Source organism: Artibeus jamaicensis, unplaced genomic scaffold, assembly GCF_021234435.1.
Source record: "Artibeus jamaicensis isolate MK-2021 breed Jamaican fruit bat unplaced genomic scaffold, CSHL_Jam_final contig_1016, whole genome shotgun sequence".
In the NCBI taxonomy this organism is placed as follows: Eukaryota; Metazoa; Chordata; class Mammalia; order Chiroptera; family Phyllostomidae; genus Artibeus; species Artibeus jamaicensis.
The window spans coordinates 910,266-923,817 of record NW_026521195.1 but is presented as its reverse complement, the minus strand read 5'-3'; the positions used below and the strand labels follow the sequence as shown (position 1 = coordinate 923,817).

Below are 13,552 nucleotides of genomic sequence, written 5' to 3'. Positions count from 1 at the left end.
GTGCCAAGGGCTGGCAGGTTGACAAAGGCAGGAATGGCCTGTACTATGCATGGATCAGACTGGTGGGCCTTGGAGTGGCTTCCTTTATCTCCTGCCCAGACTGGTGGGCCTTGGAATGAGTGGCCCACAATGACGGGACAGATGTAGGGGGCAGGTGGCCTTCCGCATTGTTTGTTCGAGCCCACTGGATGGAAAAACTGCCCTGTCCCCCTGCTGTGGAGGCATGACTGACAGGTGCCCATCACACAGGTGGACAGTGATGCTGAGGAGACATGAGAGCCCCCCGAGGGGAGTGCTGAGGCTCCTGTCCCACATTCAGATTGAGGTGCAGACTCGCTGGGGAGCTCGTTTGCCTTAACTTCCCCCCAGACATGCCAGGGGGCCCCGATTTTACCACTACGCCAGCCTGATGGCACCATGACGCACACCGTCCAGCCCACCTGGCCCTCAGTCAGGGGACAGTCTAAAGTCCTGGGGAGGAGGGACAGTAATGCCAGTGAAAATGAAACATACCTTTGTCCCTCCAATGTAGGGCCCTTGCACAGACGGCAAAAGTGCCCCTTAAGTTATCTGGTAACCACACTGCCCACACGACAGAGCACGGAGTTTACAAAAGCAGGAAGTGGTCCAGGGGGCAGTGAATTAGAGAGGATCTTCCGAGGAGAGATGCTAGACCCAGCTGTGAAAGGGAACGGAATGGGAACAGGATTTCAGGAGAAATCAGCCCTCTTATTTCAGGATCCATCGATGCACGCACAGCCCTGTGGTGGGGAGGGAATCAGCTACACCGGTGACGGGGTTAGAGCCGGAAAAGACACCAGGTCCACGGCGGGGACGGTTGGCAGCACGGATCTTTAATCGGCATCTCTAGAACACCCCTGTGTGAGCTCTTTGACAGAGGGACCACGCAAACACCGTGCATGCGCAACAGCGCACTGCGCTACTCACCGCTAAAATGCACATTTATTCAGGGAGGGGCCTCGAGCCTTGAGTTCCCGGAGGTGCTTTGAAATGCACACACTTCCTCCTCCTGCAGTGGCTGTGACCAAGAAATGCAAAAGTACCCACAGTTTTCCACGGTTCCCCATCCACAGTCCGTTCCGCCCCAGGGGCCGCCCACAGAGCCAGCCCGCGCGTCCGCCACAGGAGTGCCCTCTGCGGCAGAGGCCGGCGCGGCCCACGGCCCGGGGCTACATCTGCCGGCACTCGTGCCGCGTGCAGGTGGCCTGCCTCTCGATGCGCCACGTGCCCTCTTCGTAGGTGCAGTGGCAGATGGTGCACTCGTCTGTCTTCACCTCTCTCCCGGCGGGGATCACAGCTGTCTCCGCAAAGCAATTGGGACCTGCAAGGTAGAGATGCGATTCATGGTGTGTGCGTGGACGCGTATCATGTATTTCATTCGTGGTCAGCCTGACGGCCCGTGTTCACACACACTCTCTTGCGGAGGGCAGTGGGGAAGTTACTGTGTGAGTAACATGCAGCTCCCCACACTGTTTCTGAACAGGACAAATGGTATTTAAAGTTTGGTGATACCTGACACGCTGCCATTTTCACAAGATTGTCCCACTTGGGGGCCTTACCCACGGGCCAAATCTGCAACCATTTGAGTTAATTAATTCTAAGTAATCAGAAACACAACCGTGACCTGCAAAGAGCCACTCTCATTCCTTCTAGCCCTTTTCAGAGTGAGCAGTTAAGCCAGCTGTTCTAAATAGCTTGTGACCTGTGTCCTGCCCACGGCACCTGGCGTGGCTTTGACTCAGGACCATCCCTGTAGGGCCTCTAGCACAGGTGCCCGCCCTCCCCCAGAGCTTCTGGCTGCCGGTTGGAAAGTTCGCTCTGGAAACAAATTCCTAGGCAAGGCTGCCACCCCCACTCTAGGGGGCCAGGCTCTGAGGAGCCCTGTCTGGCACCCACCAGGGCTGTGTCTTCCCACCTGTCCCCAGGGACTCCTGGGGTCCGAGGTCAGCAGCCACTATGAGCTTCGGTGCCACCCCCACACGTGACCTGAGCTCAAGGTCAAGGACAGAACTCCAGAGTCACACAGACCTCCAACAAGTAGAAATGGTTTCACGCTGTGGCCCACACACCAGATTCAGGTGTGAACCTGGGTCCTGCCCTTGAGCTTCCCTCCAACACATGAGCACCTGTCCCCACTGCGGCTGAAACACAGGCCCGACTTGGTGCCTGGGCAGAGAGCTCCGATTCTCCCTCACCCTTCCTCTGCTTGCCAGGTCTTTGATAAAGCACCTGACAACTTTGTGGCGGTGACCTGCTTCGCCGTGGAGGTCTCCCCTCACACACGGTCACTAAAACCTGTGGACATTTCTATCCCACAGAGCAGTGCTGGAAAATGAAGCAGTAAAACATGAGCAGGAAGTACGGTAGACCCCTTTGCCCAGCAAGTGCAGAGCCCAGAGGCAACACTAGGGGGCAGCACAGGCCAATTCTCCAAATGGGGAGGTCACTCACTAACCTCCACGGCCAAGCGCCCAATCATCAAAATGCTTCCTGACAACAGCACCCTGCTCACGTGTCCTGGTGACGTCGACCTCGGGTTTCGGTTATTTCCTGACCTGGATTACAGAACTACCAACTGTATCAGCCACTGACACGTGACCCACTGGTGTTGGGAGGAGACCCTCCTGCTACCCCCACCAGATTTCCGCATTGCCTTTGTTCATCCAGAGCAATGGGGGGCAGAGGCAAGTGGGGGATGCTGAAGCTGGGAGTGCTCGAACTGGAGAATTTTAGACCTCGGGGGGGACCTTTGTTCAGATTCCCTCAACACACAGGTGGGAAATCGAGACAGAGGGACCAGCTGGGGCCAGACAGGAGCTGTCTGGGAAGCGGGCATCTGTCTCTCGGATGTTCCAGTGCCACCGCCTGCGCCAGGTGGTGCCCGTATTCCAACACTTGAGCCTTGAGGGGTGGTGCGTGGGCCAGCCATCGCTGCCGCAGAGGCCAGCCCAGGCTTCCTGAATGCTGAAGCAGGATGTTTCAGAATCACGTTCATCAAGTTGCTAGTTTATTTGCACCACAATTTTTCTTCCAGTAAATGTTTAGGGGCTACAGTCCAAAGCCAAGTGTGGCAACCTGGAGGGGCAAAGTGCCTGCTCTTGGGGCAGCATGAAGCGTCTGCAAGTGTGTCCCTGTGCATTGCCAGGGCTCTGTCCAGGCCGCAAACCCTGCAGCCACCTCTTCATTTCCTCACCTGTCTCGGCTCTGGGTCCTACGTTCTGGGACGTCCCCCTTTGTCACACTTGAGCCCCCAGATGGTGCCATTGTCTTCTTTTGATGGAAAGGAAACATTAAATAAAATGTTCTCAGTTATGCAAAAGAAATCAAGAGGAAAGGAAAACCTCCCTAAATGCTGTGGATCACTGGACCCCACAACGGTGCAATGCGTGTGTTTTAGCCATGTTCCCAGACGTCAGCACAGGCTCAGGCAGGTGGGGGTGAGGAGCCGGATGGGGACAGTGCTCAGGGGAGGGGGTGAGGAAAGGACGGGAGCATCTGTGGAAACCATTATCTATTTCAAAATAATAACAACACAACACAACAAAGGCTTAAATAAAAGCAGCTGATGCCAAAAACATGGTAACTCTCCTGGGGAAAAACTGACAGCCAGCCCCACCTTGGCTCTCTGTGCCATCCCATAAACAGGATGGTCCCGGCAGGCACGCAGCGGATCTGTCCACTGAGATGCTGGGCTCTGATCACCGAAACCCTGCCCTAGAAGGCAGCCTCGGAGCCAGAGAGGCCCCTTGGTTTCCAGCACACCGTGGTGCTCTCTGTCTGAAGTCTCCTTGGCCACGTGCAGGGTGCTGGTGGGGCCCCCTGCTCCCCAGCTCCTTTGGTCCCACCTCTAATTCTGCAGAAGCCGCCCTTCCAGGAGGAAGCTCTGAAGCATCCCTGCATCCTCGGAGTCAACACAGCTGAATGTCTTTGAACCCTGCAAACCTGTCACAAGGAATCAGACAGAGCCGCCCTGAGCTGAGCACATCAGAGGCATCGCCAGTGAATGCAGACTTTGTGTTTGAAGTTGACTTGGCAGGTCGTGCTGGGCTCCCTGGATGTGAAGGCTGAGTAAATAAAGCAACTCCACAACTGTAATTAAGAGGATCGTCTTCAAGCTAATTGTGCTGTATTTATTCATGCCAAAGGAAACTGTCTTGACAGGTAACGACTGAATGCAGATAAGCCTGTCAGAAAAGGGAGGAGGAAGGGGCACCTTAAAATAGGATGAAATGTCAAAGCTTATGAAAAAAAACAACAAAACAGAAAACAAAAAACTTCTTCCCCCAGCTCTGTTTCTGGAGCTGCCTTTGGCGAACACTGGAGGGCTTTTCCAAAGACGGGTTTCGCCGAAGCACCAAATAAAATATGAGTTCTTCAAACAGCACATCCACGAACAGCCCTTGGGAACTACCTGGTCCTTCGATGGGCGTGTGCGGCCTTAAAGGAGCACTGGCGTCCGTCGCCCTGTTTTCAGGACTGTGTGAGACCGAAGTCATCCTCTGTACAGGTGTGGGAGCAGAGGTTCAGGGGTGGGAAGGCAGTGGATTAATTCTTTCTTATTTTTCGTGTAGTTTGGCCAAAATCAAACTGGTGTGGCTGCAGGCAGTGGGTGGCCCAATCCGCTTGGTAACAGCCCCACTGCCCCCAGCTCTGGTGAACAGACAGTGCGTCCTGGGACCCCCGGTCACCTTCGCAGGGTCCAGAACTCGAAGACTGAGGTGCCCAGGCCTGCCATGCCCTCAGGCACAGCACCCGGCCCTTCCCCCAGGGTCTTCAGTGGTCCTTGCCTTCCTTCATTTGGAAAACGGGTGGCACATGCCAGCGCAGGGCACGTTCCCTGAGCCCGCTGCACTGCTCCCTGGTGGCGCCTGCAGCTCCTCGTGCTCTGTGGCCTGACGCCGTACCCCCTTCCTTTGCTCCACGGTAGGTGCCGTCCAGGCTGGTACCAAATTCAGACCCAAAGTGAAAGGAGAACACGGCCTGTCTCATTTTCTCACATCTTTCTTTCCAGCAGCATTTAGGAGTGACTCATCTTTCAATATTTATTTTAGCGACATTTCGGCCAGTGCCATCATCTCCCAGGGGATTGTTAATAGTGAGTGAGCAAACTCTGTCTAAACCCCTTCCTGGAAGTTGGCTAAAATGGAAGGCTCTCCTCACAGGCTCCCCTGTGCACTCGGGACACTGGAGAGACAGCCTGACAGACCGGGGGCAACGCTGGGTGTGGCCGCTTAAACTTCATCGGCCACCTGTGTGTCTGCTTCCAGTGGCCATCAGGAGTCTCTTAGCAATACGGGGACACAGATGGGCTTCCGGATCTCTCCGTCCTCAGAGAGAACAGGGCTTTGCTCCTTCCCCCCTGACGGGCCTCAGGGCTGGGCACAGGCAGGGGGTGGGACAGGAGTGAGGAACCTGCTGGTCTGGGCAGGACAAGCGACAAGCGGAGCCCGACCGTGAAACGCCAGGCACCTGGAGTAACTGGGAAGACCAAGCTGTGCCCCGTTCATGGCAGGGTCTGGCTGAGAGTCGGTCTCCAGGCTGCGTGGCCGGGTGTTACTGGGGGAAGAGGGATGAGCCAAAGAAGGAACTCTTTAGCCTGTTAGCAGACTTTGGAAGGCATGTTGGGAAGCCTGGACTTTCTGGGTTTAAAAATAAAGCTGTTCCACGTTTCACACATCATTGATGGGAAGACAGCCCTCAGGGAGAAATGGCCCAGGGAGAAGGAATGTCAACTCAAGGTACAGCTGTAGGGTCTTTTATCAAGAACTAAGAAAGCATCGGGGGTGCCTCACAGAGTTTCAGCTGCACAAAAGGGCTGCTGAGACCCCGAGGACGCTGTCCCCCACAGCTCCACGGGTTGCTGCCCACAGTCATGGGCACCTGGGTCTGGGGACCAGGGCGGTGCTGGGTGAGAACTGTGGGGAGCTGGGGGGCAGGGGTGCGTTCTGCATGTCGGAGGTAAGGGATCGTTGCCCCAGGTTCCTGCACACACATCCTGAACCACACCCCTAGGTGGTCTCCCATTGGTCTGACTCAGCTGAACCTGTAACTGGCTTTGGAGGTGGAGCCACAGTGAGTGACAGAGGCTGGGAAAATGTGCGCCTGCCAGCGGCTGCGGGCTCCTGCTGCTGTTCAGAGCCCAGAGACCACCTGTTAAGAAACCTGGGCCAGCCTACCCAAGGAGGTGGGGCCGTGGGGAGCCCTGCGGGTTACAGGATCCTGAGCTAAGTAAAAGAATCTTTATTGCAGGCCGCCAGCTCTGCAGTGGCTGCCGGAGGCGAAGGCTCGCTGATCACAGGATCTCGTTTATCTGCTGGGAAATCCAGGGCTGGAGGCTCTGGTAGCTCAAAGAGGGGTGGGGGGAGTCCCTGATGGATCCCTACCCTCCACCTGAACTTCGCATTCCCATCACATCAACACACAAAGCCAATGACACTTCCACATGACCAGTGTGCGTGAGGAAGCAGGACTTCATAAGTAGTCTCTACAATTTTTCACAACGCAAAGGAAGTCCTGCAAAAATAAATATTGGCATCATCCACGCAGCAGAGCCGGCAACGCAAAGCTCCTGTCGGCCCTCAGAGACTCGGAGGACAAGGGGGAGCTGACGGGATGCCAGGGGGCGCCCTGGGGGGGCTGCCAGGCGTTTGCAGTGAGCTGGGGCAGCCAAAGCAGGACAGAGGCCGGGGAAGGTGCAACGTTGGCAGGAAGCTTCGAGGCTTTGCTTTGGCTCTTGCTTCTGCCCTCCTCAGCTCCAATGCCGTCCTAAAGGCAGTCCACGTAACGGGGCCCGCTGTCAGCTCAGGTGGGTATCTGGCAGACCCGGCATGTCCACTTGGCACCGCACTGGGATGCCCACCTCTCTGGACATGCCCCTGAGTCCCCCAGGCCACCAGCAGGTCATCCGCCAAGGTCAGTTCCAGCCAGAGCCTGTAGTTCAAGGACACTGCCCACAGGGGGCACTGCCATCCAGGTCACACTCCCATCTGCTCCTTGGGAGTCAGGACACAGGAGGGTCCAGTGAGGGCCCCCAGGGGGAGGCCCAGGCCCCAGCGGCTGTGCTGGACCAGGCTCTGGGGGGAGGTGCCCGCGGCAGGGATATGCAATCCCTGAGCGGTGTGGCCACACGACAGGGACAGCCACCGATGCAGTCCTGACCAGCTGGGTGGAGCAGCTCGCCCTGCCCGGCCCACACCTCCTCACGGGAGCCCCACGGGAGCTCCACGGGTGGCTCTGTCCACGTCCTCCCCAACCTCCCTGTCCACTGACCCTGCTGCTTCAGCGGTGGGCCCTCGTCCTAGGAACGGTGAGCAGGACATGCGACCTTCTCCATGGTCATTGTCTCCAGCCTATTGGCCCCGCCATTCCTGAAATCATGAACCCACACTGCAAAGCGCCCACCTGCCAGTGGGGTGGCCATGGTGTCACGGGGGGGACACATGGGGCTGGGGACCAGGGGACACAGTGGGGGGACATATGGGGCTGGGGACACTTCCTGTGTGTCCACCTTGGCAGCCCTGCAGCATGGGAGCAGGGGATTCCACCCCAGGACAACCTTTCTGGCTACTGTTCTCCTAAAACACTTTGCAGATGACAAGCTGCGTCCTCAGAGGAGCCAGGGTGTCTGCCCTCAGGGGTGACTCACACGAGCAAAATGCCACCACCTGAGAGGCTGGGACAACAGAAACATGTTTCTCGTGGGGGTGGAGGCTGGGGGCCCAAGAGCAGGGTGCCGGCCGTGGCCCTGTGCCTGGCCGGCTGCGAATGCGTGGGTGAAGGAAGCCCTCCGTGTCCTGCCTCCGGCCCTGCCTCCCAGCTCCTGGTAGGAGGACTGGGGGCACCCCGGGGTCTCCGGCCCTGCGCCCTGTAGCTGCCGTGCATTTAGCACGTGGGTGTCTGGGACTTGCTTTCGCAACGGGAGCACTCTGACACCTCCTTGGCTGGATGCCACCGCACTGTGAGGGGCCGTAGCCCATCAGGGTTCATAGGACCTTTGTGCTTGTAACCTGAAAAGGTGTTTTTATTGTGTTATATCATAAGGGCTGAAGGGAACATCTCACTCAGGCCTCAGAAAAGGAAGTAACTAGGTTCCTTCTACGGAGCATTTTCTTCATTTATTAGCACCATGGATCGTGGAAGGGATCAGATTTCTCCCCTTGGTTAGTAGAAAATGCAAAAAAAATTTTTGCATTTCATCTCTAATAAGCGGATGTGACCTTCAGGGTCATAACCTTGCCACTGGATTTATTTTTCCTCTCTGTCCTCTCAACTTGCTTCCCATTTAAATTTTAAATGTCTTTGTCACCTCTGTCTGGCGTGAGCCTTGTTAAGTCTTTCAGAAATGGCATAGGGTGCAGTTGGTACAACTCATTTTTCATGTACACTTGTCGACTTTGATCTCCAACCCAGCCCCAGAACGCCAGGGGCTTCCCCGAGCAAGAGTCCAGCTCCCCGCCAGCCAAGCTGGAGCTTCATCCGGGACTGTCCACCCCCATGCCCCGCACTTCAGGGGAAGGGTCATTCTACATTTTTAGCTGCTAAGAGGGGCCCTAAACCCTTTACCCATCCCCGGGGACACCATGTTCTCTCCCAGCACAGAGAAAACGCAGCGAGGTTACTCATTGTGATTGGTCTCCTGGCATTAATAACAGTTTTTGCAAAAGATAGACACATTTCCAGCAATTAATCCAAAAATGTTCACATGTAATTACATTTGATTACCCAAGGCGGTGTGCCGGGCCCCCTGAGCCCCGCAGAGCAGTGGGTATTTCCACGCCCCACCCCTTGAAGACCACAGCTGCAGTTCTTCATTTCAAGCCCTCGCATCTCTGCGGAATACATTTAATAAAAACGTTTGGAAAGTGGGTCACTTTCGTTCAGGTTCTCAACTCACTTCAGTAGCTGCCTCCTGTTCTCTGTAAACCAACTTTTAATGTCACACAAAGCAATAGACGTAGGGTCCAAAAAGTAAAATTCCAAGTCATTATTGACCATGTTCTTTAGCAACAAACGACGCCACCTTCTCGTGTCTTTTGAAATTTTGTTCAAGGGGCAGAACTGAGGTGGGGTGAACCTGTGGCCTGGGTTCTGTGTGAGAAGGTCGCTTCCTGCGTATGGACACACGGTTTCTTTTCCTTTCCAGGGTGCGTGCACACACACGTCTTCTGTGCCTTAAAATTCTGAATGGTTTTGCCAGACCTCCAGATAATTTACAGAACTTCTGTGCACCCCTGAGTAACAGAACTTCTGTGCACCCCTGTGGTTTGCATAAAAGCCACAGATAACAACACCTGTGTCAAAATATTAATGAAAGCCATCAACCCACACATTTATGTCTCAATTTATTTTTCTTCAATTTTTTGACCATTTTGCTTTTATAGATATTAATACAGTTCCTGAGATATCTGTACAAAATATTCTGTCCCAGTGGAGTTTGATGGCGTAATGCCATATCGGGTCAATGGGGGAAGAGTGTCCCCCGTTCCCGGTTAACCTCGGAAGGAAAACGTGTGACCTAGTACGGCCCCTCCCTCCAGGTCCCGGTCACTGTCATCGACAAGCCACTGCTTAACAGCCAGGAGCGGATAAGCGGGCAGCTGTATGTTCTTCGGGAAGCAATTCACACTGTCATCAGTTTTCTGCATAAGAAATTCAGTTGTGACGCCACTGGGAAGGCTTCATTTTTAGTGCTCCTTCTGTTTAAAAAATAATGGTCATTATAGCAAATTAAAGTAAATATGTAAAGAAGAACTGAAGTATGAATAACTTTCTAGGACAGAGAGTCCACAGCCGTTTGTCTCCATCCCTCCACTGCCCATAAATAATGGAAAAGCCTGTTGTAGCTGTTGTATCCCGTTTTCTAATTAGCGGTTCCTGGCCTGCGGGCCTGCTGACTGTGGTCCTGTGTCAGTTCAGTGAGCTCCCCGGTGAGTTCCGATGGTTCCGCTACAGACTCTGGGTTTTGTGCATCCCCCCTCCTGTGAACAAAACTTGCTTCCTCCATCTTCAACTTTGTATTGCTTTCCTGTTAACTACGTGTCTCGTATTTATTAAGATTTAATCAAGTGTTGAATTTAGAAATTGGTGAGAATGGTTATTCTTTTCTTTTCCTTGCAGAGAATACTTAGCTTCTCCTTTAAGTGGATTTGCTTAGGGTTTTGTTTGCTTGCATAGCCCACTGAGGCCCCCAAACTTTGCATTTCTTCTTATTTATGATTGTTCTACTTTCTAGTCACGAATGGGGACGGAAACTGTCAGCTATTTCTTTTGAACATTTGGGAAAAATCACACGCTTTCTTCTTTAACAGGTCTGTGTGACTGATGGTCTCCTCACGACGTGTGTGCGGTCCATGTTCGTGGATTTGGTTGACAGTATTCTAAGTGGTAACTGTTGTATTTAGGCATGTAACACTAAGTTACAGACACTGTCTTTCTGCAAGGTTTTTGTTTTTGTTTTGTTTTGTTGGCCTATAAGGACTTGGGAGAGTTATATCCTTTATTCAAAAAAAATGTGAAGGACTCCTGCTTCTTGAGATTTAACAAAACCCACCTGTAGTACAATCTGGACCTGTTCTTTGTGAGCAGATTAAAAAAAAAAAACAAAATCTAATAAGATTTTTACCTTTTTTTCTTGAGCCAATTTTGGAAAATTTTAGTTCTCAAAAAGTGTTTATTTCACTTAGTTTCAATGTTTCTTGCACAAAATTATTCACTGTGTTATTTTTCTCAGTTTTATAGAATTTCGATTACAATTATAGCTGGCCCTCAGGTCTTTTTTTCTTCTAAATATCGCTTTCCTGTACCTTTCCCTCTTGTTTCACGCCCGATCTTGGGTTTCTTTATTATTTTTAGTTACAACCTTACAGGCGGCCCACAGTGTCATGTTCTCTGGGGCTCTTGGTTCCTGACATGTGGAAATGCCCCCACCTGGCGGCTCGGGCCCCTTGCCCCCAGAAGTCTACAGACTGAATGTGCTCCTGCGCCGCACGCCCTCCCACCGGGCACCGAGGGCTTCCGGAGCCCCATTGTGGGAGACGGGCCTGGGCCTCCCTCCACTGCCGGGATCCAGGCTGTCGCCAGGGGCCCCGTCCCCGCCCGCCTGCCCCCAGGAAGCTCTGCCCAGTCTGCTGGGGAAGGCATGACACTGCTTCTTGCTGCCTGGTTCCAACCGACTAGCCAAACTGTCATCTGGGATAGCACGTCGACACTCTTCTGTCCTTTTCCATTTCCCTGTAGCTTGTGCCCTTCCTGTCCCCACTGCTCACCTCCCATGGCCCCCACATGCTTCTTCCTTTAGAGGCACCCTCCCCTTGGCCAGAGCCGGAGTCCAGCTGCGTCTGCACTGGGAGCTCCCACGGCAGCGGTCAACAGAGGACGATTGGGTCAAGTGTCCAGCGCAGCTGTTCACCGACAATTTCTAACCCTGTTTTTCACACTGCACCCCCACAGTGTGTGTGGGAAAACTGCACCCCAACCCCACACAGTCACAGGCTGAAGCGTCTCTGCCCACCCTGACCCTCCGTCAGCATGCACAGCCTGGACCAAACACTGGATTTGGTGGACGTGTTCTAGACCCGCGGACACCCATGCTGACGGCCAAACTTCTGTTCCCACGTGAGGTCGCAGTGCCGGTCTCTGGGCCTGTGGCCCGCCCCAGGTGCCCAGGGCCTGCAGTGCTGACCGTCCTGCAGTACTCTGGTTTTGACCTCTCTCTTCATTTCTAGGACCCGAGGGACTTGCTTACTCTGTTTAGTGTGTTCAAAAATGAAACAAACTATGTATAATTATTCAGTATTTTGCATTTGCTGTGGGAAGGGTTTCCTGAACCTCGGCCCCATCGTCTTCTCTAGGGACGCGTCTGTATGTAGTGCAGACACTGACACCTAGGAGGGCTTGCAGATCGGTGGGATACTCAGCTTTCTCGCACCCCTGGTGCCCAGCTGCGTACTGACAGGAGCTCTGTCTCGTCTCAGCCCGGGGTCCTCCGTGTGTGATGAACACTGTGCTGCCCAGACCCGCCCAGACCCACTCGACACGTCGTTGAACGGTTTTGTTCCCACAGACCGCCCCCTCCCCAGGAGTGAATTGGCCCCTGGGGAGAGAGAGGACAGACAGAGGACCCTGGGACACACCAATCAACTGTGCCGGGTCAGCCTGGACGTTCGCCCCACAGCACACAGAGCCAGTAAAGTGTCATTCAGCAGAGAGAACCCTGCTGCTCAAGGATCAGAGGGGAAGGTGCTGAAAATAACAAGCCCCCCCCCCCCACTGCTGAATCCTACCCACCAACCAGTCAATAACTGCACCCAAGGTGCCAAGCCTACACCTGGCCCCTGAACTCGATGACCCAGAAGTCACCTCCACAGGTGCCTCTCTGGTCTGGCCCACTCCTGAACCCCCAACTCCCACCACCTACTTGACAAAGTTGCTTGGACCCCTAGTGGGTTTGTAAAACATAACACATCCATATCCGAACCCCTTCCTCACACCCACCACCACGCGGCACCTGCCCACGTTCTTCCCAACAAACACCCAGCCCGTCCACCCCGCTGCTCAGGCCGACCTCCCCGCCACTGGCCTGCGCACTGCTCCTGCCCCAACCCCACCGGCCCGTAGGTCTCATTGTCCGGACCGTGCTGCACTTCCGATTGCCACCCCGGGTCCGGCCACCTGGTTCCTGGACTTGGTGCGTTTCCCACTGGAGACACGCATGGGCCACGGTCGCAATTCTGGAAATGTTGGTCTGCGTGAAACACTCGTAGAGTGTGGCCTCCTTGGGGCTGGCCCCATTCTCGGCCTGTCACGCTTAATCCTGGGGCTCCACGGAGCATCTGGTGGGCACGCAATCAGTGACTGAGGAGAACTTAACAACTGTGATGATTGAGAAGCTCCTTGTCCAGCAGCGAGCAAGACCAGAGCAAATCTTAACAATATAGAATTTTATCTGGGGGTCAAGGACCTCCTCCCCACACTCCCTTTTGTGTTCTGGAAAGCGAATGATGGCAAAGAACTGTCCTTTCCTGCAGGGCTCAGAAGAGGCTCCCAGATGCCTCCTGGCCCCTCCATGACCAGACACAGCTCCTCCAACTCCTATTTTCTCCTTGTAAGTACTTAGTGGGATGTTCTCATCCTCCCTGGTGAACCAGAACAAGAAGCGAACATGAAGCGTGGGGGCTTCTCTCCAGGCCCCTGACCACGGGGACGTCCTCAGCCCATGCAGCACACAGCTCGGCCCGGGCCGGAACAGGCTGGGCCCCGGGGAAGTGTCCTCTGATCTGCTGTCCCACCATTGCCCCTCTGTCCAGCCCCAGTTCTCTCCGCCTTGTCCTGCCTCTGTCCCAGGACCTGTTGGCCAACTGCAGGGGCTCGCAGGCCTCATGGGGACAATGTCGCCCCACCCCGACCCCCAGCAATGATCTCTTTCCGCTTGTGAAAATCTCTTTGAATACAAGTCTTCCTTTCCTGTTCAGGATTTTTTATCCAGCAGCACAGCATCTCGTGGATAGAGTGGGGTGGGTATGATGGATCTCAC

At 54.5% G+C, this 13,552-nt stretch overlaps 1 protein-coding gene across 2 annotated transcripts in view; it reads right to left on the bottom strand.

Annotated features, from left to right (window-relative positions):
* The window catches only part of VWC2 (von Willebrand factor C domain containing 2), a 50,975-nt gene that overhangs the window by 6,660 nt on the left and 30,763 nt on the right, over nt 1-13,552 (bottom strand). The window contains exon 3 of one of the 2 annotated variants that reach the window (XR_005084059.2): nt 949-1,342. Coding sequence is in view for 1 of the 2 variants with exons in the window: in XM_037156040.2 (XP_037011935.2) it covers nt 1,191-1,342 (152 nt within the window). In the remaining variant the exon portion in view is untranslated. Of the gene's footprint in view, nt 1-833; nt 1,343-13,552 lie in introns of those variants that run through there. The other variant, XM_037156040.2, reaches the window with a different exon arrangement.